Consider the following 26,010-nt stretch of genomic DNA (forward strand, 5'->3'; position numbering starts at 1 on the left):
CCTGGGTGTTCTACAGCGCTCCTGGGACAATGTTCTCTGGGCAGATGAGACAAAAGTTGCAAGTTTTGGCAGAAATGCACATTGCTATGTTTGGAGGGAAAAGGGCACTGCACACCTACACCAAAACCTCATCCCAACTGTGGAGCATGGTGGAAGGAGCATCATTGTTTGGGGCTGCTTTGCTGCCTCTGGGCCTGGACAGCTTGCAATTGTTGAGGGAACAATGAACTCAAAATTATATCAAGACTATTTACAGGAGAATGTCAGGGTAGCAGTCTGTCACCTGAAGCTTAATAGAAGATGGATAATGCAACAAGACAGTGGTTCAAAAGACGAGAGTAAATCAACAACAGAATGGTTTTAAAAAGAAGAATGTTTTGGAATGGCTAAGTCAAAGTCTTGACCTTAATTCTATAGAAATGTTATGAAGACACCTGAAGCAAGCAGTTCATGTAAGGAAGCCTACCAACATCCCAGAATTGGACCAGTTTTGTAAGGAGCAATGGTCTAAAATTCCTCTAAACTGATGTGCGGGAGTGATCAACAGTTACCAGAAATGTTTGTTTGAAGTTATTGCTGTATAAGGGGGTCACACCAGTTACTGAAAGCAAAGGTTCACATACTTTTTCCAACAAATGCATATAATATTGGATTATTTTCTCTCAATACATAGAGAAACAAGTATAATTTTTTGTGTTATTTATTTAATTTGAGTTCTCTTTATCTAGTTTTAGGATGTGGGAAGATCTGATCACATTTTAGGTCATACTTATGCAGAAATGGGGAAAATTCTACAGGATTCACAAACGTTCTAGGACCACTGCAAGCCTTAGGGCTTCCATGTGAGACTCAGCTGGGATCCAAATTTTGGATTTGCCTTTTCAACTGGAATTATTTTTCCCCTTTCCCCTTTCTCCTTAAACTATCAGAGGTCACATGAGACTTGGCAGTAATTGCCTCCTCACATTGAACCGCTGTTACCTTTATTGGATTGGAGTTCATCGTGTTTACCATGCAGTGTGCGAAACCATTGGAAACACTATGTGTTTAAACAACCTCCAATTAGCAAAGGAAACAAAACCAATTTGACTCAGATTAATGTGAGCAACATCTTTTGCATGCAGCCTATTCATAAACATTTGGATGAGCGAGACCGAGTCCATAGCAAGCATCTTCTGAAGCAGGTTTGACCCACTGCCTGCCCTCAGTAATGGAAGGGGAGGCTTGCATTGCCATTGAGCTTGGACACATACAGAGCTCATTATATCTCATTACATTAGTATTACAAGGACTCAGACTGATTCCCGAGGCGTGTGCTCCTACCAGGTTCTTTCTAACCCTTTGTGTGGTGCATATATTGCACTACCAGTGAGCACAAAGGCAAAAGACAGATTGTGAGCATCATCAGCAGCTCTTTGATCCCTGTGTCCGGTCGATATTTTATTTAATCATTTTAGTTGCATTTTAGCCAAAGAAATGTTTCACAAGAAGCAATATATTTGAGTATGCTGGGTGCAAACATATTCTGTTTACCTTTTCAAACAGAGGGCTTGCATTTCCAGCACACTTGTCAGAGTAACTGAGGGTTCAAAACGGAGAAAATTTGAATATTAAACTATTGAGTGAAAGATGGTTTTGTAGCCAAAGTTAATTCCTTGTTCAGCACGGTAATTCCAGTCACTGATGCTCATTTAATTCATTTTTGTTTTATTAGTTTTTATTTTTTGTTGTGATGGTTCCTTTGTCTTTGTGATCCCTTCCATTTGTCTACCTTGTCTGAGGGAACATGCAGAATGCTTTAACCACTGCCGTGCCATTTACAGTTAGCAAGTGCTTGGGGACACATTGTCAGGAATCGTTGAGTCATTTTGTAACCTGGACCCAACAAATGGCACCTGTGCCACATCACCTTGCTGGTCTCTATTTTAACTTCCTGTAGGCCAGGGCATTTGGTGTTCACAATGTGGTCTCCTTCTATATTGGAGAATCAACCACAGACTAGGTGACCACTTTTCAGAATACTCATATTCAGTCAACAGGTGTGATGCTGTTGCCTGCCACTTTAATTCTCCACTCTGTTCCTGCTCTGACCTATCAGTCTGTGACCTCTTGTACTGTTACAGTGAGATCCATGCACGCTTGAGGAATGAACACCTCACAATGCAGTCTTTTGCATTAAATATTGAATTAAATATTGGATTCAATATTGAATAATATTGTGATAACATGTATGCACTCGGATAATAAATTTTACTTTGAACTTTGCATTCTAAACATCAAGTAACTTGAATTCTATCTGTCATGTGACATTGGCTCATCTAGTTTGTTATTCACCCCTGCCCCGACACACACAACCTTTTCTCCCCCTTGGAGTGGAGAACTTGCCGACACTCTTCGGTCTTGTTTTTCTTTACTATGTTCTTTAACTTTTTTTCCCCTTTTTGCTCTCCTCCTGCTCCAACCACCCCACCTCCATCACCTTATGTCTTTCTCCCTGTCCCTCTCCCTTCTCTACCTGCCCATCACCCTTCCACTTGTTGCCCTCCTCACATCCCTCTCCTTCATGCCATGCTCCACCATCCTCTCCTATCACCTGCTCAATCTCCTGCCGTCTTGCGGATGATACAGAAACATCTCTGCACGGACATCCAGATTGGAAAACAGTTTTCCCCAGGGCCGTCGTGTAACTGAACAATGGTGCCCCTACCCACCCATAGTCCATAAGCACTATGAACAATTTCTAAGTGCAATACATGGGCACGTGCAATATTTGGGTTTAGCATAGTGGTTAGCACAGTACTTTACGTTACCAGTAACCCAGGTTCAAATCCTCCCACTGCCTGCAAGGAGTTTGTACGTTCTCCCTGTGACTGTGTGGGTTTCCTCCCACAGTCCAAAGCCGTACTGGTTGCTAGGTTAATTGGTCATTGTAAGTTGGCCCATGATTAGGCAAGGATTAAATCTGGGGATTGCTGGGCAGTGCTGCTCGGAGGGCCAATTCCGTGCTGTATGTCAATAAAAAAATAAAATTAAATGAGGTAGCTACCTTCCTTTGATTTCAGAACTCCGTATTTTTTTTAATCTCAGCTTTAATTCTCAGTGCTACTTTATATTTAATGATTGCATTTTATAACATGGGCAAGTGCAATACTTGAATGAGGCAGCCATTATTTCTTTTAATTTTAGAGTTATTTGTTGTGAATTCAGTTGTAACTTCGATGCCATTCTAAATAACCGAGACGCAATTTTAAATTTGGTAATTATGTTTTTAGTAATTGAATTGCCAGTCTGCTGTTTTGCACTGAATGGAATAGCACAGCAATCTCATTGTCCTCAGTAATGAAAATAAAGCTAACTATCATGTTCCATCATCTTCAGCCCTTATGTCACTTCCATCTATCAACTCCCAGCTTTTGCCATCTCTCCAGCCCTTATCTGCCCATCACCTCTCTCACCTGGATCCACCTGTCACCTGCCAGCTCATGCTCCATGCCTTTCCTCCACCCTTTTATACTGGCAATTTCCCCCTTTCTTTCTGAATCAGGGTCCTGACCTAAAATTCCACAGATGCTGTCTGACGTACTGAGTTCTTCCAGTGAAACACCATGGATGCTGTCTGACGTGCTGAGCCTTTTGTGTTGCTCCAGGTTTCAGAATCTCTAATCTCTTGTGCGTGTGTCGCTCTCTGTCTTTCGCCAATGCTCTTTTGTCTAATTTTTCATTCTCTAACTGCTCTCATTCAGTATTGACCAGATAAGGTTGTTTACAACTTACCACATGGTCACAGCATTTTTACTTGTTCCCCCTCTTACATCCTCCTTGCAGCGTAACAAGTTTCTTTTGTAGCCTTTCTGGTTCTGATGAAGGGTACTTTGTTTCTCTCCTCCGAGATGCAGCCCGACTTCTGAATATTTCCAGCTGTCTCTGTTCCTACTTTAAATTTCCAGTGTATTCAGTGATCTTTTCTTGGTTTTCATATTTTTGCTTTGCTTTGTTGTATTGGGAAGGGTGACCCAATCTGATCATAATTCAATGGCAAAACTTCAAAATGCAGCATTTTTCTTTCATAACCTCTGCAAACCCTCCTCTGGTATTACCCTCTACCTTATTCCCAATTATTCCCAAATAATTCAATTAGCTAATCAATTTGGAAAAGAAGTTAGATGGTCCCTTAGTTTGTTTCTGACATCTGTTGCAAAACTTCTGAGGAAAAATTAGTTACTAATTAACGTAGAGAATCCTATTAAGTAAGCCAAGTCCAGTCTTGTGGTGCTAATTTATATTTGCTAATTGGGGTCTCAATATGGTAGTGGGCCCCAAAAGCAATCATAACTTTGACTTTATAGAAGAAATGACCATAGTTTTCTTGTCAGATGTAGGGGGTTAGAAAGCTGACCAGCCCTCCAGCTAAGTTTTATTTTAATGTCCTTTTTCGAGTTCAAAGGAAAAGGAAAGAGCTTTTGTTACTCTTTGCCCAGGAATTCATCTTCTATTCCTTATCTATCCTGCCGCAATTAATTTCCACCAAAGTTAAGCTCCAACAATACGCAGAAAGTCAGACTAGCAGTTAGTTGGCTAACAACCCTCGGGCCATGGAGTGATGGTAATTCTGATTCCTACACCCAGATCTGCTGGATAATTAGAGACAGCAATCTTCCTGCTTCATCCTGTCCGGTGATGATAAAATGGTGGGAAGGTGTCTGCAGTTGCAGTTCTGTGGACTGGATTATTATGAACTCAACCTTCATTGGTAACTACAAAATGAGACAAGGTCTCAGCAACAACAATTAAGAATCCAAGATCTATTTTACAGCCTGCCCAACTCAGGGACCTGAACGAGACTGTCTACTGTGAGTTGCCTGTCGTTGGCTTAAGGAGGGTGAAGCATTTCTACAGTGCAGTGTCGAGTCAGGTTTATTACCACTGACATATACTGTACCATGAAATTTGTTTTTTTGTGGCAACAGTGCATAAAAAATACTTTGTTATAAATAAATAGCATGAGAGAGAAATAGTGAGATGGTGTTAATGGACTGTTGAGAAATCTGATGGTGAAGGGGAAGATGCTGTTACCAAGAGTGTGGATGTGGTTCCTCCGGGTCCAGTACCTCCCCCTCATAGAACACAGGAATCGACAGCACATTACAGGCCCTTCGGCCCACAATGTTGTGCCGACCATGTAACCTACTCTAGAAACTGCCTAGAATTACCCTATCGCATAACCCTCTATTTTTCAGAGCTCCACGTACCTATCTAATAGTCTCTTAAAAGACCCTATTGTATCTGCCTCCACCACCATCTCTGGCAGTGCATTCCACGCACCCACCACTCTCTGTGTGGAAAAACTTAACTCTGACATCCCCCTGTACCTATTTCCAAGCATCTTAAACCTATTCCCCCTCGTGCTAGCTATTTCAGCCCTGGGAAAAAGCCTCTGACTATCCACACGGTCAATGCCTCTCATCATCTTGTACACCTCTATCAGGTCACCTCTCAGCCTCCGTTGCTCCAAGGAGAAAAGGGCAAATTCACGCCTATTCTCATAAGGCATGCTCCCCAATCCAGGCAACATCCTTTTAAATCTCCTCTGCACTCTTTCTATAATATCCACATCGTTCCTATAGTGAGGTGACCAGAACTGAACACAGTACACCAAGTGGGGTCTGATCGAGGTCTTATTGATACTAGTAATGAGAAGTGGGCATGTCCCAGATGGTGGAGGTGGTGGGGGGGGGTCTTAATGATGGATGCCACCTTCTTGAAGCACAACTTTTTGAAGATGGCATTCCTAGTAACTGGGCTAGATGGATGGAAGATTTCTTCCTGCATCTGATCCTGCGGCACTTTGCATCCTCTGAGAGAGGCTCTTTTGTTCTCAATGGCATTGGACCATACAGTAGCCAGACCAAAGCCTATAGTAACACTGTGCTGGGTTTCTGTAATAGTGGGAATTGAAGAGTCTTGTTTAAAACAATGCAATGTTTTTTTGACTGATTGCTGAGCAATCTATCCTGTTGCGAACGGATTGGGATATCGTGTGCTTCATCTGGTGAATCTACCGGTCGCTGTTAGACTGAAGCAGCACTGTGGTATGCCAGAACTCCTGGGCCATCACGCATTGTAGTTTCCAGGTTGAGTGCGTTGTTCCGATTGGGATTAGCTAATTGGAAATCAATTCTGTTATAAAGAAAATCACTCAGTGCCCAGAAAGTTACTACAGTTTACTAGAAATACCAATGAAAATAGGTCTCTAGCACGGTCTACTCAGTCAATCGAGCTCAGCTAGAATGACTGGAGGTGAATTAACTCAATCAAGTTTAGTGCTTTGTGTTTGTTTAGCAGTTGGCTAGAAGGGGGAGGGGGAGGGGCTGTGAAGATTTTGATTTGGTTCAAGCACTGGCATGTACACAGCACAGAGAGAGAGAGAGAGAGAGAGAGGATGGTGCTGAATACGGCTGCTGCTTTGTGTGATCACATCCATCATCTCGAATGCCAAGCGCAAGGGATGGTGGGAGAGGCACTGTGCATTTTTCGTCGTCGTCGTGGTTGCTGCAGGCTATAAACTGACATGATTTCAGTCAGCGGGTGACCCAGCGCTGTCTGGGAGCCACATTCCTGCAGCAAAACTTCAGCTTCATTTGTGGTCGGCCTCGTGGAAGGTGTGAGTGCAATTACCACTGCAATGGGGCTGACGCAGGGGGCTGCTGTCATACAACCACACTGAGCAGCAGCACTCTCTGTACTGTGGCAGGAAAAAACCAGCATCTAATTTCCTTTTGCCATCCAGCAGTAAAATACCTAATCAATCTGCAGGGGAACCGTTCAGAGGAAAGTGAAAGATCTTATAGTTAACAACATTACTGGAAACGCATGTCGTTAGCAGAATAAATGAAGGCACCCTTCAGTGGAGCAATTGTAACAATGGGATTTATGGACATATATGACACCTGCTTTAAAGTGCTGGCTTTTCATTACTGAGCCATCCTTCATATGGCTGCAATGTGAAATCGAATGTTTCAACTGATGACACTCCCAGTCACTCAGATATCATCAGATATTGTGAGGTTCGCAGTCAGAGAAGCAAGAGTTTCCTGCCTTGAATCAGCTTGAACTGAGACCAAGGCACCCGAGAACCCTTCGCCTGCAGCAGACTGGGCACGCACATAAGTGAAGTATGGAGGGTTCAAAGGTGAAGTAACATGCTCAAATATCCTTCATGTAGCTGGAGTCACTTCTTTGTAATGGAAGGAGAGCAACCCTTTGACCAGTAGCAATCAAGCTGTTCTTCCTCAGCTTGCCACTGGAAATAGAGCTCAAACAAGTGCCATTTTGTTTGAGTTGGGTTCAGTAAATGTTCACACACACAAAAAAAATAGGAAAGCTTGTGAATATGCAATACTGTTTTACTGTTACAAGGAATTAATGTCATGATCACTGATGCAGAATATGAAAGTCCTCTCACAGATGACTGTTAAGACAAACAGTTTGAGGGAAGAGAATTTGGAAAGATGCATGGAGACACAAGAGCCTGTCAATGCCACAATACAGAGCAACAAATAAGATGCTGGAGGAAGTCAGTGGGTCAGGCAGCAGCTGTGGAGGGAAATGCCAAGCAATGTTTCAGTCACCGTGCCTCGACCCAAAGTATCAACTGTGAATTGGTTTATAGAGAGGTTTCTGTTGCTCTACATATGCCGACACCTCCACTGATACGAACTTCCCCTAAATGTCCCACATCTTGTGTAATGGAGATGACTTGCATTCAAATTGGAGACTAAATCACCTCAATCTCATTGGAGTACCAGTCTACAATTTGATATTAGTTTGGGTTAATGCACAGATCCAAGAATTCCTGCCATTTGCTTATTTTATTTAACTGCATGGGACAGGTCCTTCTGGTCCAGAGTGCCACGCCACCTAGCAACCCACCTAATCATGGGACAATTCACAATGGCCAATTAATTTACTCATCGGTACGCCTTTGGACTGTGGGAGGAAACCAGAGCACCCGGAGGAAACCCACCTGGTCACGGGGACAATGTACAGGCTCCCTACAGGGGGCGCTGGAATTGAACTCCGAACCCCGAGCTGTAATAGCGTTGTGCTAAATGCTGCTCTCCCGTTTTTAACTTAGAAGTTGCTGCCAGTGTACAATTAAATCACATTAGAAGGTTAAGAATATTTAGAACAGGATGATTCTAAAGTTGACCCTTTTGAATTACTTGTTTGTAGCCTGACTGAAACAGTAACAGTGAGAAATTCCTGCAAGGAATTCCAATGGAATGCAGGGGTTTGTAGGAGAGAGAGAGGGGGGAGTTTAGAATTTAGGGCAATACTCAGTTACCACTTTATTGAGGATGCTCAGCAGGTTTTGACCCAGGAGTGAGAGGGGTTTGTGAGCACTTCTTTTATCTTCTGTTCATGGCTTTTTATGAAGTTTGTGGAGAATCTGGACCTCTCTGCAGATTCTGACTGTTCAACTAACTTCAGGATTCAAAGATGACAATAAACAAGGGTAATTTACAGTATCTGTGCAGCTTATGTCATCTTCAAAAGGATCCTACCACCTCGCCACCTTTCTCCACTTTCAGCAGGGATCACTCCCTCCATGATTCCTTTGTCCATCCTTTCCTCCCACTAATCTTACTCCAGTACTTATTCCTGCAAGTGGCCAAAGTACTACACCTGCCCATTCACCTCCAACATCACTTCCAATTATGGCCTCAAACAGTCCTTGCGGTGAGGCAACACTTCACCTGTGAATCTGCTGAGGTTGTCTGTTGTATCTGGCCTCCTCTACATTGGTGAGACCTGTCGTAAATTGGGAGACTGCTTCGTCAAGCACCTGCTCTCCATCCCCCAGAAGTGGAACTTCCTGGTGGCCAAACATTTTAATTCCAATTCCTATTCCTGTTTCGACATTTGGTTCATGCCCTCGAGGCCATCCTCAGCTTAGAGGGGCAATACGTTATATTCCGTCTGGGTAGCCTCCAACCTGATGACATGAATATCAATTTCTCCTTCCAGTTAAAAAAAAATTACCCTCCCCCTCCCCTCTTCTATTCCCCATTCTGACCCCTAACCTCTTCTTACCTGCCTATCACCTCCCCCTGGATCCACTCTTCCTTCCCTTTCTCTTATGGTCTGGTCTCCTCTCCTGTCAGCTCCCTTTCTCTCCAACCCTTTACCTTTTGTACCCACCTGGCTTCACCTATCACCTTCCAGCTAACCTTCTTTCCCCCCCCCCCCCGCCCCCGTGGTCTTCCTCCTTCCTTTCCAGTCCTCAAGAAGGGCCTCGGCCTGAAACATCGGCTGGGGTTATTCCTTTCCGTAGATGCTGCCTGACCTGCTGAGTTCCTCCAGCGTGTTGTGTGTGTTGCTCTGGTAATTTATACTGCTTGCTGTCACCGTGTTGACCAAATTTCCCTGCTGGCACATGAACATTTTCTTTAACCTTGACCTTTCAGAACTACTGTTAATGCTCTTCAAATAAAGTACCTCACAGCCACATTTTGTCCAGAGTGTTGACCAGGAAATTTTGGGTTTGCTCTCGTGATAGTGGTAGAGTAGTAGAATCAGTGGCAGGTGCTGTTTCTGGAGTCGGTGGGATGGGAAGGAGAAAGTCCTCTGTGAGTCTCAGCCACAAATGCTATCCAGTGCTCCCTGCTGACAGACTGCATGTGTATATGAAGGCAGGCTCATGTTTGGCTCTGATGTTCCTCCCTACCTTCAGTCCATGACCTGCAGCAATTGTATCGTCTGACGGTGCTTGCCCAGACATGAAGAATAGCCCACTTGGGCGAGATACTAAAGGATGTTGACACCTGCGGAGGCTTCTTTCAGAATGAGTCATTGACTTCAGGAAAGAAAAAATAAGGGAGAAAGAGGAAAGAAATGTGATTGACAAGATAATATGTTAAGCATCTCTCAGTCAATTATATTGCCAGCAGTGGGTCTGAATGTTAAGTGCATCGCGGCTCCCCCTCCCTTACTAACCAGATAGAGAACTGTTGTGTCCCTTTGTATTCTGAATCCTCATTCAGTTCTGATATTTTAAACTCCTATGTTAAAGCACATAAAGGCAAGACGTATGTTCACATCCTAGTTGGGTTTTCCAAGTATCATCCAGTATGGCCATTATTTATGGCAATGTCACATACACAGACAGCATCATATTAGCATGCTGACTGATTCAAGTAGCATCTCAATAAAACAGGCACACTCAAATCACTTTATTTAGAGAAGTGATATCAATCTGCGACCAGTACCTTAAAACAAAGAAAACAATTCCATGTGATTGACCTCAGGACATTCCTAATAGGAATTAAATTAATAGCCTTCCAGGGATAGATAATTCTAAACGTTACTTCAACTAAGAATTGTCCATAAGTCTTGAGATATTTTCTGTAGCTTACTGTGAGCAGTACGCAGTAAATCCACTTGTGTGGTGTAAACCTTTTTAACTGAGCATAAGGCCAGTTCAGTTTCCTTCAGAAACTCCATTGGCTACAAGAAAGAGCTGACAATGAAACCATATGTACACATGGCTAAGGCACGAACCCAGAGGATAGTCTGCATCACAGGTCCCAGTCAAACAGAAGCAATAGTAAGATCGTTCAGTGTTTAATTTGTCACTTATAAGTATACTAGAAATAAAAAAACTGGAGGATTTAATGGCCTTATTATGTAAGCCCTGCTGTTCTGTTTAGTCTTGAAGAAGCCTTTAAAATGACAGTAATTTTAGTCATTTACCTGTTTAAATACAATAGTCAAAGCTTTTACAGCTTCCATGTAAACCTGATTGTTTCTACAGTTTTCTGAATATTTTAACATCTGCCTAGGAGACAAAATGAACCTCAGAGTGATTTTGGTTCCGATTAGAGGGTTAGTATTGTGGATTGGTCAGAGAGCTCACTTGCACTTCATTTTAATGAAGTGACCTGCTCACTGCTAAATATTTCCGAGAATAAAAATCTTCCCAGTTTTTTTTTATTTTTTGCTGGGGCCCCAGCAGGTAGATTCTGGAAAAAAGCCAGAGATGAATTAGGAATTAACTACTCCTCGAAGGAATGCATAAAGAAAACTGTGGACAACCAGTAGAATAGTGACTAACTGCATTTGAGAACATACTTGTCATTTTTATTATACTTTTAAGTATTGTGTGCTTGCAAGGAACAAGACATTTCTGCAAAACAGTCATCTCACTGTGTGTAACATAACAAGTAAAGGCAAATAAAAGACAAGAGTGGAGCATAACCGGTCACTTCCTCTGCATAGCTGAAATAACTGTCCTCTGAAGTCACCCTGGCAAACAGTGATGGTGGGGGGAGGTGCACCACACTGAGCTTAGTCTGTTGCCATAGTAACACCTCGGTTTTTTTTGTGTTGTTTTAGGGAAGGAAATGTATTGGGATCTGTAGGGCACTGAGCAGATCAGTTTCTGCAGCCATTAGCAGTTAAAAACTCTTGTCTGTGGATTGCATCCTTCCATATGTTACTTCAGCTTCTTAAGCGTTATGTATTTTTAAAGGGGGAATGCCCTGAATAGGGTTCTACTCGGGGTCTGGTTCATAGAAGAAGAGATGAGATTGCATTAGTTAAAAACCTTTTCCCACTCTATGGTTCTTGTCAGAATGTTCACTGTTTTGTACTTGTGAGCCAATATTTTCAGGAATTTACTTTGCACTGCTTCTTCATCAGGGAATAAGTACTGAATCAGAATGCTAATGTTAGTTTTTACACTTGATTGTTATGGAAAATGGTCAGCACAGGCCTGCAGTGAAGATCATGGACTACATAACATCTTCCATAATATCAGAACACTTAGGTTAGTTCTACCACTTGATTGTTATGGGCAATGATCAGGACATCCTGCAGTGAACATCATAGACTACATAACCTTGGATCATGTAGGAGTTTTACTTCTCTTATCCCCCCCCCCCCCCCAGGCTAACTGTTTCTGGTGTTGTTTTGGCATTGTTTTAATTGAAGCATTACAGACATTAAATAATGACAAATTTGTTACAAGGAGAGGGGGAGGCACGCTTCCTTTTTATGCATGATACCACTTTCAAGAGATGTGGTAGTGTATCTAAATGCAATCTGCATCATTATATATATTCATAAACCAACAAATTAAAAGGTTTGGTAGAATATTTTACATGGAGTTAGAGCCCTCTTAAGAACGCAAACAGATTGTTCTTTGCAGGAGAACCAAACCATGAACAGGAACCATTAAAAACATGGTAAAAAAGAGATCTCTTGTAAAGGAATAAAACTTACTACAAGTACAACGACTAATGAATGTTGGACCAAGTTAGCAGAAGCCATGAAGCTTGCATGATTCCAACAGTGGCATAATGGAGAAGTGCAGAGCTTCTAGAGAGCGTTCATAATTCAGTGGTCATGAGTGATGCTGCTTTGGTCCTCGATGTATATAAGAGCATAAGAAATAGGAACAAGAGTAGGCCATTTGGCCCATTGATGCTGCTCCATCATTCATTAAAATCATGCTGACCTGACCATAGACTCAGATCCATAAGAGATAGGAGCAAAATTAGGCAATTCGGCCCATCGGGTCAGCTTTGCCATTTCATCATGGCTGATCGATTTTCCAATTCCCCTACTATGCAAAAACCTATCTGACTGTGCCTTAAGTATAATTAATCAGGTAGCCTCTACTGCTTCCCTGGATAGAGACTTCCACGGATTCACTACCCTCTAGGAAAAGCAGTTTCTCCTCATCTCTACCCTGTAGTTAGCCTTCTCCCATGTCAAAATTTTGAGGCTATATCCCCTAGTTTTAGTCTCACCTACCAGTGGAAGCAACTTTTCTTGCCCTAGCTTATCTAACCCTTCCATAATTTTTTTTATGTTTCTCTAAGATCTCCCTCATTCTTCTGAATTCCATCGAGTATATTAGTAGGTGACTCAATCTCTCCTCAAAGGATCCCTTCATCAATCACGTGAACCTCCTCTGCATGCCCTCTAAAGCCAGTATATCTTTGCTCAGCTGAGAAGGCCAGACTGCATGCTGTACGCCATAGGAAGCCTCACGAGTACTTTGTGCGGTTGCAGCATAAGCTCCCTGCTCTTAAATTCTCTCCCACTAACAATGAAGGCCAACATTCTATTGCGCATATGCTATCTGATTGTGCCAGTATCCTGGGCCAGTGAATAGAATTTTCATGATAGGTAACATGTAAGTCCTGTTTTCTGTTGCTTGTTCCCTTTAAAGGTTGGAGCAGTTCTCAGAGCAGTACAGTAAAGTCTGCTTACATTCTAGTTTTTGCTACACCTTCCCCATGCAAATTTAAATAAATTTACCTGGCTGTAATGTTCCCAATGTGTATTAGATTTCCAGTGGCAACACACTAGGAATACTGAGGAACAAGTCAATACAGTTGCTTTGATTGAACCAAGTTTCTTGGACTGGATCTTGCCGATTAATCAAAGCAAATTCAGAACTTTGGCTCACGGATGCTCCAAACTTCCTAATAAGTTCAGAACTCCTATACATTCTGCCACAGGACAGCTGAAACCCTTGGAGATAGTCTCTAGATGCTTGTTGTAATTAATGAACCGAACTTCATAGTCCAACATCAAGACTTCTAATTAGCTTACAACTGAGCTCAGGCGCATCTCCAAGGAGATGTGTTTCCAAGACTCCTTTTGCTCTGAAACTAGTGAATGGCATTTTCAGATGATTCTCCTCTGACCAGTCTTCCAGCCAAGATAAGGAACATGGAGTTCAACTATAGTGAGTGCATGGATGGGTTGGGGATGCAGATGAAAGTAAAACACTGGAGACCCAATTAACTGTTTGTGTCCATCTTGCCTCTTCTTGGGCTGCTGAGCTGGTAGTGGCAACTGCACTGTGGTATCCTTGAGGAAGGAGAGGAGCACATGACAGACTCTTAACGTTTCTGAAACTTTGAGGTAGTGTAAGCGTAAGCCTAAGAATACATTCAGAAACCCAAATGTTAATTTTATAAACAAGAGAAAATTTGCAGATGTTGGAAATCCATGCAACATACAGAAAATGCTGGAGGAACTCAGCAGGCCAGGCAGCATCTATGCAAAAAAAGTACAGTTGGCATTTTGGGCCGGGACCCTTTGGCAGGACTGTGATATTAGTTTTACAATTCACTGAACATTGCTCTCCCAGTCAGCTGGGTTATAAAACCAGTCCTGCTCCTGATCCTATCAACTGGCCAACCTTTGAGTTTGATTAAAGTTACCATCTTAGTTGTTGAAAGCCTTGGTATTGTCAGAGCCCTGTGCTGTGATATCCAATGCAATCACCATCTGCCTCTGCTGAGGTGAACTGAAGTATAATAAAATTAACAAAAGATCGTTTTCCTGATTGGTGGAATTTTATATCTATTAGCGGTAACTATATTATGGAGAATTATGGATATTTCTTCATAATGGTAAAGTAAAATAATAATCAAGTTTCTTTATGTTTCTTTTCAAGCTTCAAGAAACGGTAAAGAGAAAACTCGAAGGTGGCCGTTCGCCACTTAATGGAGACCTGCAAAATGGAGTTTCTGACAGCAGTTTCTCCCCAAACAGCAAGCGTGTTCGAAAAGAGGGATCTGGGGTAGACCAGGGCAACAGCCTCTCCAACAACGTCCCTATACCTTCTGTTTCTCCCCTGCACCAAATTGACTTGAAGCCGTCACTTCCAATATCTACCAGTGGAAATAATTCAACAGGGTTTGATGACGGTAATAAAGAGGGCAGGCATCCAAGAGTGAGCTTACAGGCTAATGGCACCAGAGAGGATGACGACTTCAACTTAATTTTAGCCAAGGATCTTAAACAAGAATTGATTGATGATCCAAGTTGTATAGACTCTTCGGATGCTTCCCTTCTCCATCAAAATAAACTGTTCTCAGATATTAATCTTAATGAGCAAGAGTGGCAGGAGTTAATTGATGAACTAACAAGCACAGTTCCGGAAGATGACATGCATGACCTATTTAATGAAGACTTTGATGAAAAGAAGGAGATGGAGGTTGTCAAGCCTACGTCTCAGACCCCAGTTCCAGCAGATAACCCAAGTATAAAGAGTGAAATGTGTCAGTCTCCTTTTAATCAGTTGTCAATGGGATCGCCACAGGTTAGACCATCTTCATCAGGCCCTCCATTTTCCAATGTCTCCACGGTCTCCAGTGTGTCCTCTGTGTCAAGTATTTCATCCCTTTCTGCACCCGCCACTTCACCAGTGACATCTGCAAGCCAACCCTCACAGCAGGCCCCAAGTCAAACTCAAGCACATGCAAGGTCAGGAAATGGCTTCTTGATGACAACGTCTTCTGGGTCAGGGTCAGGACAGGGACCAGGACCCGGACCGGGACCAGGACCTGGGCCAGGGCCAGGGCCAGGATCTGGTCCGGGAGCTCTACCGTCGACGAGCACTGATCTTTCCCGAGCAGAACAGTTGAAGCAAATGGCAGCCCAGCAACAGCAACGAGCGATGCTGTTGCAGCAGAAACAGCAGCAGCAGCACACGCAGCCACACCAGCAGAATCAGACACATGGTTGGTCCCCTGCAGCTCCGCCACACAGTCCCTTTGGAGGCACCTTTATTCCAGACAAACCAAATAGCCCAATGATGTACCCACAGGCCTTTAATAATCAAAAGCCTATGGTGCCTGCTATGACAAGCAACCCTCAGAAGGCCATGAATAACTACCTCTCACAAAACCACATGAATATAATGAATCAACAGCCAAATACTATGGGGCAAACCTCTGTGAACAAACAGCCTATGCTTTCGTATGCTAACACTAAGCCACTGTCTCATTATAATATTGAGCCCGTGGGCCAGAGAATGACCCCGCCAATGGCTAATCAGAACAAAGCTCCCATGATGCCCTACCTACAGCAACAGCAGCCACAAGTTCAGCCTCAGACTTCTCATATTAGTGAGGAACAGAAGCGCTTGCTGTTAATGAAGCAGAAAGGACTCCTTCCCCAGACAATACCTTATGGAGCACTGCCAAACCATGGTCCGGTAAGTGAGAGGAGAAAATTGAATTTAATGTTGGCAAGGTGGAGGCCTTCTCCTGCTGATGAATTTCTTTATTTCACTTCCTCTAATTTCTGTGGTGTGTGAATAATTTTGAATTTTTGGCTTTCTCCCTTATTTTAATTAGCTTGATGTTAAATGTTATGCATATATTTTTTTTGGATTCATTGATTGGAGCATCAGGGGGTCTGATGAAAACTGACTCTCTGGGCTACATGAGTAATTCCTTGCTTCAGGCTTTGCTTTGGTGGGCATTTTGTGTAGTTTATGTTAAATAAGTAAATATGCTGAGAACGATTTGCCTTTACAAACTCTCAGAGATTAAGAAGCGTAACCAGGGAACAGCATATGATTAAAGGTTTGTAGCAAAACATAGGCTTCACAGTTTGATGTCTGAACTGCTCACTTGTGCCATGTCTTGTTATTTCTCTCCAGCAGTAGCTGACTAGTTGATCTGCTGTACTGAGGCAATAATCCTATGTTGTTGGTTCTGTAAACGTAACATCCCTTGTTCAAACTGTAAAACCTTTTTGGTTGCCTGATAGCCAGTTAAAGGCTCTTGTTATAAAGGGTTAACACCGGACAACAAATTTTTTTGAAAATGTTGCTTTCTCAGAATTTTAAAAACATTTGTGATAGACCGCTTGAAGCTGAACACAAATATAATTTCAGACTACTTGTATCACGTAGGAATTTGGAGAAACAAGAATTTAACTTTTATTGAATGTAATGCATTAAATTGCATAGCAGTGCTGATGCTTTGCAAAAGTTCAACTAAGCTAAAAATGTTTTGTTGATGATATTTGTCTGTACTCAGTGTTTGAGGCTTCTTGCTTGTGTCCAACAATAATCAGCCTGCATTGATAGATTGCAGTTGCTGCAATGCCATTTCACCATGACCACAATGTCCTGGTGAAGCCTTTCACCATGCTCGCCACTGACAGCATCAAGATTTGCAGGGCAGAAGTATAAACGAAAACACAGCAAATGGCATTTAGTGGCATGTTGCACTTCATGGTTTTGTATGCTGAAGCATGTTATCTGCAGTTGCCAAAAAAATTTCAACAATATCTGTGAAATCCTTCCATGCGATTTTCTCCTGTCCCACTAGAGTTCTTTGAGTTTCCTGTCATTGATGACCTGTTTGATTTGTGCACCAACAAAAATGCCTTCCTTAATCTTAGCATCAGTAATTCTGACTTGAATTAGAAATTGAAATAACAAATATAGGTGATTTTTAAAAATGGTGTGTGATAGGGAAATTTCATGATGATTTTCATGATCTGCAGCCCAAAACCCATAAGAAACACCCAAAAGTATTCAGGAAGCAAAATCTTTGTTTTCTAGCGTAATGCATTGGTTGTGTCTAGTTCTTGTGTTTAATGATAGCACAATATTCCTGCTTTTTTGACCTGAGCAATATCAGGTGTCCTTACAACTTCTAACAATTTTTGGGGAGCTCTATAATATAGTGACAGAAGATATTATAATTTTGACGGCGCATATTCATCTTTGATGGAGATAGACCCACAAAAGTCTAGCTACTGTGTTTTACTTTGCTTCTTCAGGTCCAGCTCCTAAAGTCAACAATACCAAGTTTCAGAAGTAAAGAACAAAGCACAGCCACAACTTCACTGTATGTTATTGCTACCAGTGTTTGTGGATGCATGCTTTTCCCTCGTACTTGCAGGATTGGGCTTTGGCTAGCTGGGGTTCAAAGCAATACACACAGAAGGGGAGCATTTTGTCAATTGTGTCAATTAAGTATGGTTGCCCAAGCACATCAAAACCAACCCAGTGCCCTGCAGATTTCCCATAGATCCCTGTCCTCTAATATTTATCTTCTATGGCCCCCTGTACTTCGATCAAAAAGCCTGATGTTGATAACAGCAAATGAACTGTCTGAGATGCCAGGTTGTTGGTTGACAGTGGTAGATATGCAGAGTTGAATTATGGTACGCTATGAGATTGGTGATTGAACACACAGGTGTTTTCCTTCCCTCAAAGTGTGTGTAAAAACTCCAGAACAGGAAAACTAGGAGAAACGGCACTTAAATGAATATTCCAGTTTGTGTTCCCTACAGCTGTTTAAGTGCTGTCCCAGGATGACAATTAAAATCTCTAAGGTTAAACTGTTTCTCAAGCTTAAAATTGTGGTTGAGAAATCCAATGAGGGCACATTCATCCCATATTGATCCTCATCTGTCCTTCCATTAGAAATGCCTGCCCCAAATAAGAAGTGGTATCTTTTAAAATGACAGCTCAGTGACAGAGTGTGCCAATGTGTAGGTGGTATCCAGAATTTCTAGGACCTGCTCAGGCATTTAAAAACTAAATAGATCCCATGGAATAGTGCCAATTAGAGTGGTGGTGGAGAGGCTAATATAAGTTGTGAAGGGTTTGTGATTCAGTTCATTATAATATTCCCTCTAACTACATTTTATTAACTTAAAGGGAGGCCATTTCCACCAGATATATGGACTAAAGTTGTCAGCAGCGTTGATTTCCTAACTTTCTCCTCTTGGTACTCCTGTGCCCAGGAACCTAACAGGAGTTACATCTAACAACAGGAATTCTGCAGATGCTGGAAATTCAAGCAACACACATAAAAGTTGCTCATCTCTAGGAAGAGGTACAGTCGACGTTTCAGGCCGAGACCCTTCGTCAGGAAGGGTGTGTTGCTTGAATTTCCAGCACCTGCAGAATTCCTGTTGTTTTAGTTTTACTATATATGGCTGTCACGATTAGTATGGGAACGTCATATGTAGTTGTCCCATTGACAGAGTGTGTGATGCATAAGACCATGACATAGGAGCAGAATTAGGTCATTCAGCTAATTGAGTCTGCTCCACCATTTGTACATGGCTGATTTATATTCCCCTCAATGTCTTCTCCCTGTAACCTTTGACACCCTTAATAATCAAGAACCTATCAATCTCTACCTTAAATATACCCAATGGCTTGGCCTCCACAGCCTACTGTGACATCCTGTTCTACCAAAAGTTGCAGGATACTGCATATTTTGTTGCTTCCCAGCCAATTGTAAATACAGTACAGCATCAACAAGTATGCTAACCATATGTGTATCAAGGAATTCTCCTGATGGTTATACACAGTATAACTTTGCTACTTTGTTATAGATCAATGCTAATACCTTGCTTCACAGCGACTGACTTTCCCTAAGACCTGAGATTCATTGAGTCCATTCATTTTGACTTTGGGTCTCTCTGTGTCATACTAAGAGAACACTTAAAATTGCATCAAGAATATGATTAAAACCCACTAATTCCAAATCATAGTGGTTGATGTCTACTTATGGTGCTTTAGTTTTAAGGAAAGTGTCTACTTCATTCATGTTTGAAGAAGAATGAAAAATGTCTCAAAGTTCAAAAACTTCAAAGTAAAATTATTATCAAAGTACATGTATATCGCCAGGTACAATCCTGAGAATCATTTTCTTGCGGGCATTCACAGTAAATACAAAGTAACAAAAAAAAAGAAAAAGTGGAAGAAGAACACGTAAGATAATATATATATATCAAGAATGTGAGATGGAGTCCTTGAAAGTGAGTCCATAGGTTGTAGGCACAGTTCAGTGATGAGGCAAGTGAAGTTATCACCTCCGGTTCAAGAGCCCCATGGTTGAAGAGTAATAACTGTTCCTGAACCTGGTGTTGTGAGTCCTGAGGTTCCTGTATCTCCTTCCTGATGACAGCAGTGTGAAGAGAGCATGTCCTGGGTGGTGAATGCTGCTTTCCTGCAATAGCGCTCTGTGTAGATGTGCTCAGTGATGGGGAGGGCTTTACCCGGGATGGACGGGGCTATATCCACAACCTTTTGTTTAGGCTTTTTCATTAAAGGGCATTGGTGTTTTCATATCAGGCTATGATGCAACCAGTCAGTATACTTTCCATGACACATCTATAGAAGTTTGTCAAAGTTCTAGATACAGGTTTCCCCTGCTATCCGAAGGTAGAGTGTTCCTATGAAACGGTTCGTAAGCTGCAACGTTGTAAAGTGAATAAGCAATTACCATTTATTAATATGGGAAAAATTTTTGAGCGTTCCCAGACCTACAAAATCATGCCAAATAACACATAAAACCTAAAATAGCAGTAACATATAGTAAAAGCAGGAATGATATGATAAATACACAGCCTATATAAAGTAGAAATACTTTTCTGCAGCACTGTCTAGCGCAGTGAAAATCTCGCGGAAACGCTCTCGGCAGAAACACGGTGCAAGTTCTCTCAGCAGAAACACTCTCCAGTAACCTTTAAGCTATGAAGCTGCCAAATCATACCAAATAACACATAAAAATACACAGCCTATATAAAGTAGAAATAATGTATGTACAGTGTAGTTTCACTTACCAGAATTGGAAAGACTCCAATAAGTTGCAGTTTGGTCACAGTTAAACACTTGCTTATACGAATAACCACTTGACGCAATTGGCAATTGCCTCTGATCTGTGCCGACATTTACGTGCTGGGCGGCACCTAATTAATTAGCTTGTTTATTTCGGCTATTTTCTTAAAGATGTGCTGGGTGCTTTCTGACTATCACTGCACCACTGCATTCTTCGCAGCAATGTATCGGTCCGCGACCCGGAGGTTGGGGACCACTGCTTAAACTATGAAGCTGCCCTCACCTCAGAAACCGATCAAACCACCCATGACTACCTTTGAATTCCACTTTTGCAACACTTTCATCACCATCGTCCAGTGCCTTCTGTTTCAGCTTATTAAAAAGACTGACTGATTTCTCCTTAAGTATGAGAAAACTTAATAGAACACCATGCTTTGTACACCCATCAATCCACTCAAGCAATAGACTTTCCATTTTATCCATTATTGGATGCCGACTAAGAGAGACCACTTTGCTACGAGCAGAACTAGCAGTAACATCGGCAGCTTTCAAAATTCTTTCTCTCTGCGTATAAATAGTGTGACTGGTGGACGCAGGCACATTCAACACGTGGACAATATCCTTACTTCGTTCACCACGATCGAAATGCTTAATTTTGTCTTGTTTTACGCTAAGTGTAACACCCTTACAAGCTCTTTTAGGCTTTTCCGATACCTTGGAACTCATCTTGCTATTAGATGCACAAAATAAATTGAGATAAAGCACGTGTTTAAGCAATGCCGGCTAGAATGCAGTTCCCGGGGAGGAGCTTGGCTGCTTGGGCGCGCGCTGCCTTTTTTCGTAACAGTGAAAACACCTTCTGTTAGCGAAAACAGGTAACTAATGTAGGTCTTTCATAACAACAAGGTGCCGTAAAGCGAACGTTTGGAAAACGGGGACCACCTGTAACACTTTGAATCTTCACAAACTTCCAAGATGATAGAGTGCTGCTGTGCTTACTTTGTAATGGCACTTATGTGCTGGACAAAGGACAGTTCCACTGGTCGAAACACTGAGGAATTGAACGTTGCTGACTAAAGTTGATAATCTCCAGCAGTCTTCAAAAATGTACCTCCACAATGCCTTTTCTTAATGTAGTAACTTACAGTATATCTACCTGGTATCTGCTCCCAAACCACCCTGCTTATACATTGGATCACATGGCATTATGTGTTTGAAAGCTACATGGTCACATTTCAATAAAATGTAAAATTGAAAGTTGGGGATTTGCTGCTAGGAAGTTGGCTCACAGTTGTCATTCTTCATCCAAAATAGGTATAAAAGCATTAATGCATGGAGAACCCTAGGCATGGACAGTGGCATCCAAGAGAGCACAACGTGTGTGTGGATGGCACTTTAAGCATTGTCAGTAGTTTGTGTGTGATGGTATTGTGCTTGCTGTCTGCGAAGTTCTAAACTCTAATGAAGATCTTAAGCCCTGTCTGATATAGATAGCTATGGGTACTCTCACCAAACAGAGATTATACTGTAGCCACCTACTCTTCAAAGACTAGGTCACTTCCTTGCTTAGGCTCCACGGCACTTTTAACTGCCAATACCCACATACACCTCCATGCCAAGAAGGAGATACTTCCAGCTAACAAAGTAGTTTAAACATACTTCATTTATTTTTAGTGGTACTTGTTTAAATCCAGACAGTATTCTTAGAACACATTTAAGAATCAGAGAGCTTTGCTAGCTTTAAAAAGATTTCCAAATTGCAAATGATTTCTAAATCACAAAAAATTTCCAAAACACAGGCACAATTCCTATAAGCTAAAAGAAGATATCAGCAAGTTTGCAGGTGAACGAGTGAGCTGTTGCAGAAATTAAAGGCAGAGGAATGAATTCTCTTCTTTCCATCTGTCTGTCATTCTTCCTGCTCTTCCTTGACCACTCCTAACAAGCCTGACTGCTCTCTTACATTTAAACTCTTTTTCTGCCACTTGGGTGACTTCACATGCAGGTGATTTTTTTTTCATATACTCTTTTACACAAACTGTCTAAAGGCTTCTGGAGACAGTGTTCTCAGACACCCACAATTAATGATATAAAGCTCTTTGAATATACAAGCCTTCCAACTATTAATAGATCAGTTGTCTGATGTGCTGAGTACTAGTATCATTCTGGTCTGCAAGCTTCCTTGAATTAAGTAACTTAGCCAGCATAGATTGGTGTGAAACAGGCCAATTGAAACACCTCATTGTCTTTCTCTACAACCAGCTCTATGCTGTGGGTCAGCATCCTGTGCTGTATAGACAGTGCTATTGTTTGCAAACCTGCCTTTCTAATTTCGGACTGATCATTGTTTGCCATTTACATTAAGAACTGAAGACTGGCTCTTGTTTATGACATGAAACTGAACAAAGAATATTGGTTGTAAACAACTCTTTGATCTCTGCAAGTGTCAGTAGCTATGTTAGAAAGCTGAGCTTGGCAAAAAGAAATCCTAAACAGTGAATACCCCTCACATGTGCAGATGCTGCTTTTCACAATTGTTTGTTTTTCTTGCTCTCTTTGGCCTCTCTTTCCTTGCAAAACAACCTCTGTCCAACACTTTTTACTATCAATCATACCTCCCCTCAAAGTGCTGACCTGATCCTCACAACACTCAGTCATAATCACCCAGACTACCTATGTTTGTCCTCAATCACCGTTGCTTCCCTTCTCAACCAATCCCTTGCAAACAATGTCATCTCAACCTCAGTGGCTTCTGTTCTTGGCTCTGAGACAGAAGGCTTAATGCTTAACTCCAATTCTAACACTCGTGGATTTAGGGACTTGGTGCAACATTCATGGACTGAAGGTCTTGGATGATACATTTTTTGTGTGACTGTATTTTACTGATATATGTGCTTGGTATCTTATATGTGATACATGTGCCTTGTGCTGTGTGTGACTGTTGGTACTGTGTTTTGCTCCTTGGCTCTGGAGTAATGCTGTTTTGTTTGTCGATATTCATGTGTGGTTGAACTTGAACTACAAGTATTTGAATATAAATCCAGCTGACCCTTGAGTACAGTACCGGAGAGGGCAACATTGACAAAGCTGTTGTCTGTTTGAGGAGACATTAAATCAAGAAACTATCTAGTCTGCCAGGTAGATGAAAAAGATACCATACCATTATTTTGAAGAAAAGCAGGGGAGTTACTTAGCCTTGTGCCTCAGCCAATAACTTGCCTTCAAAGAATCTGACTAAAAGAGGTATTTGTGGAAGCTTGCTATGTATAAGTTATCTGCTGTATTCTCCCTGTCTCAATAACTACACAAATTCATTGACTGTAAAGTGCACCAGGAAGTTGTGAAGGGGATGCAATATGTGCAGTATTAATTTGAGGTTTTATTTCAAATTGCTAAGCTGTACTTCAACTCTGTTATCATCCTCAATATCCTTAGCATATAAAAAGCTGCCTGTCATGCTTTTGAAATTCACGATCAACACTATGATTAATGTTTTTTTTGCAGAGCAAGTTCTGTTTTCCACTCCCCAATATATGAAAAGTGTTTCCTTATTCCACTCCTTTTAAGATATCTTTTTGGCCCTAACTTCCCACCAGATAAAAGTTTCTCAACATCCTGTTGATTTCTGTTTTTATAACCTACCTTGTCTCAACTCACTTTCAAATAAATGTAAACAAAATGGACTGCAAACTAAATTTCTCCAAACTGTCTCTAAAATTTATCTTTTATGTCAGATATAATTTGTTAAATTTATCTTAGTTGCTGTGCATCTGAAATAGTGTATGAGTTGAGGCCATATCAAGATCATAAACAATGCATCCTAACTTTTAACAGTAAATCTCCTTTGGAGTAAAGGCTAACATTCCATTAGACCTGTTGGTTGGTATTTATGCCCATGAATGAGATTTCAGTAAACTGTACATCAGGGAACCCAAGTCTTTTAATTCTTTCACACTACGTAGTTTATTTTTGATTTAGAAAATATTTTATTTGTGTGCTTTCTCAAATCGAAATTGATATCCTCACACTTCTTCTGCCATGGTTTTGCCCATTACATTTCTATTTTTCTCCCTTACATATGTAGTAACAGAGATATTATGATTCACACATTCATCTCAGGTACAGATTTGGATATATAACTCTACTCATTCATTTTACACATTTTCATAAATAGTTCAAAGTTAAATTTTCAGTACAGATCTCTGAGAAAAAAACACTTATTCACAACCTGCTAATTAGAGCATATTCTCTTTATTTCAATTCCTCGTATTCTGTCTGGGTAGCCTCCAACCTGATAGCATGAACATTGTTTGCCAACCCTCCCCCTTCCTTCTTCTTCAATTCCCTACTCTGGTTCCCCTCTTACCTATTCACTTCTCCTCACCTGCATGTCACCTCCCCCTGCTGCCTCTCCTCCTTCCATTTTTCCCATGGTCCACTCTCCTCTCCAATCAGATTCCTTCTTCCCCGGTCCTTTACCTTTCCCACCTATCATCTCCCAGCTTCTTACTTCTTCCCCATCTACTTAGCTTCAACTACAATCTTCTAGTTTGTACCCCTTCCCCTCTTCCCACCTTCTTATTCTGGCTTCTTCATCCTTCCTTTCCAGTCCTGATGAAGCATCTCATCGCAAAACATTAAATGTTCCATAGATGCTGCCTGACCTTCTGAGTTCCTTCCAGTCCTATGAGTCATGCCACCCAGAAATCCCCTGATTTAACCCTAGCTTAATCATGAGACAATTTACAATGACCAAGGTTACTTCCAATTCCACTTTTGCTCATGTACAGCTTAATAGAAGTCCATTCGTATGGCACCCATGGACATCCCGCTAACCTCTTCAATACCTGTTAGTAATAAGCCCTCAAAGAATTCAGATCACTTAGTCAAATACAGCCTGCCCTTCATAAACACACATTTGCTCTCTGCTGATACAGCCACTGATCAGCTAATACTCAACTGGGTTCTCAGTCACTTCTGATTAATAAGCCCATAACGGAGGCTAAAGAAACAGCTCTGCCTCTCATTGGACAATAATCTAATCACAAGATTCATAATCCTGACATAATTTTTATTGGTGCTTCTCAGTCCTCCAGGGCAGCTGCCATGGTGGCTTTTTATGCCTCATTAAATTTGTTTAGCAAGATCATGATGGTTCTCTCTCATTCCCTCTTGTATTATTGTAAAGAAATAAGGTACACGTTCTTCCCACTTTATCAGGGGGCTGTAAAATTGTTTGGAATATTGTGAAATTATAAATACAAGCTTGTTTTATATAATGCTACTCAATTTTTTTACAGAGCACCCTCCTTGTGTTCTTCACTATTTATTCTGGCATGGTTTATTTTTGTTACTTTTCCCATTCTCTGGCCCTGAACTCATTCTCCTTTTACCACCTCTGGTCTCCAACATGCTCACTAGCATGTTTTTTGTATCCCCCTCCCACCCCACCACCCCCTTAGGAGCCCAACACCAAACATAACCTCCAGCAAAATCCTCATCTATTTGTACATGGCTTGCCTTTCCCTCCAACTTCTCTTTAACTGTATGGCTGTGGGGGGAATCCTCCTCTTTTCCCAGTCCCTATGGAATTGTCTAACTTATCG

The 26,010-nt window shown here is 41.6% G+C and overlaps 1 protein-coding gene across 2 annotated transcripts in view; it reads left to right on the top strand.

Annotated features, from left to right (window-relative positions):
* maml3 (mastermind-like transcriptional coactivator 3) overlaps positions 1-26,010 on the top strand; it is a 515,499-nt gene that overhangs the window by 272,103 nt on the left and 217,386 nt on the right. For both annotated transcript variants that reach the window (XM_072256202.1, XM_072256201.1), the window contains exon 2: positions 14,477-16,021. In XM_072256202.1, coding sequence (XP_072112303.1) covers positions 14,477-16,021 — 1,545 coding nt within the window. The remainder of the gene's footprint in view (positions 1-14,476; positions 16,022-26,010) is intronic.

Source organism: Mobula birostris, chromosome 4, assembly GCF_030028105.1.
Source record: "Mobula birostris isolate sMobBir1 chromosome 4, sMobBir1.hap1, whole genome shotgun sequence".
Lineage (NCBI taxonomy): Eukaryota > Metazoa > Chordata > Chondrichthyes > Myliobatiformes > Myliobatidae > Mobula > Mobula birostris.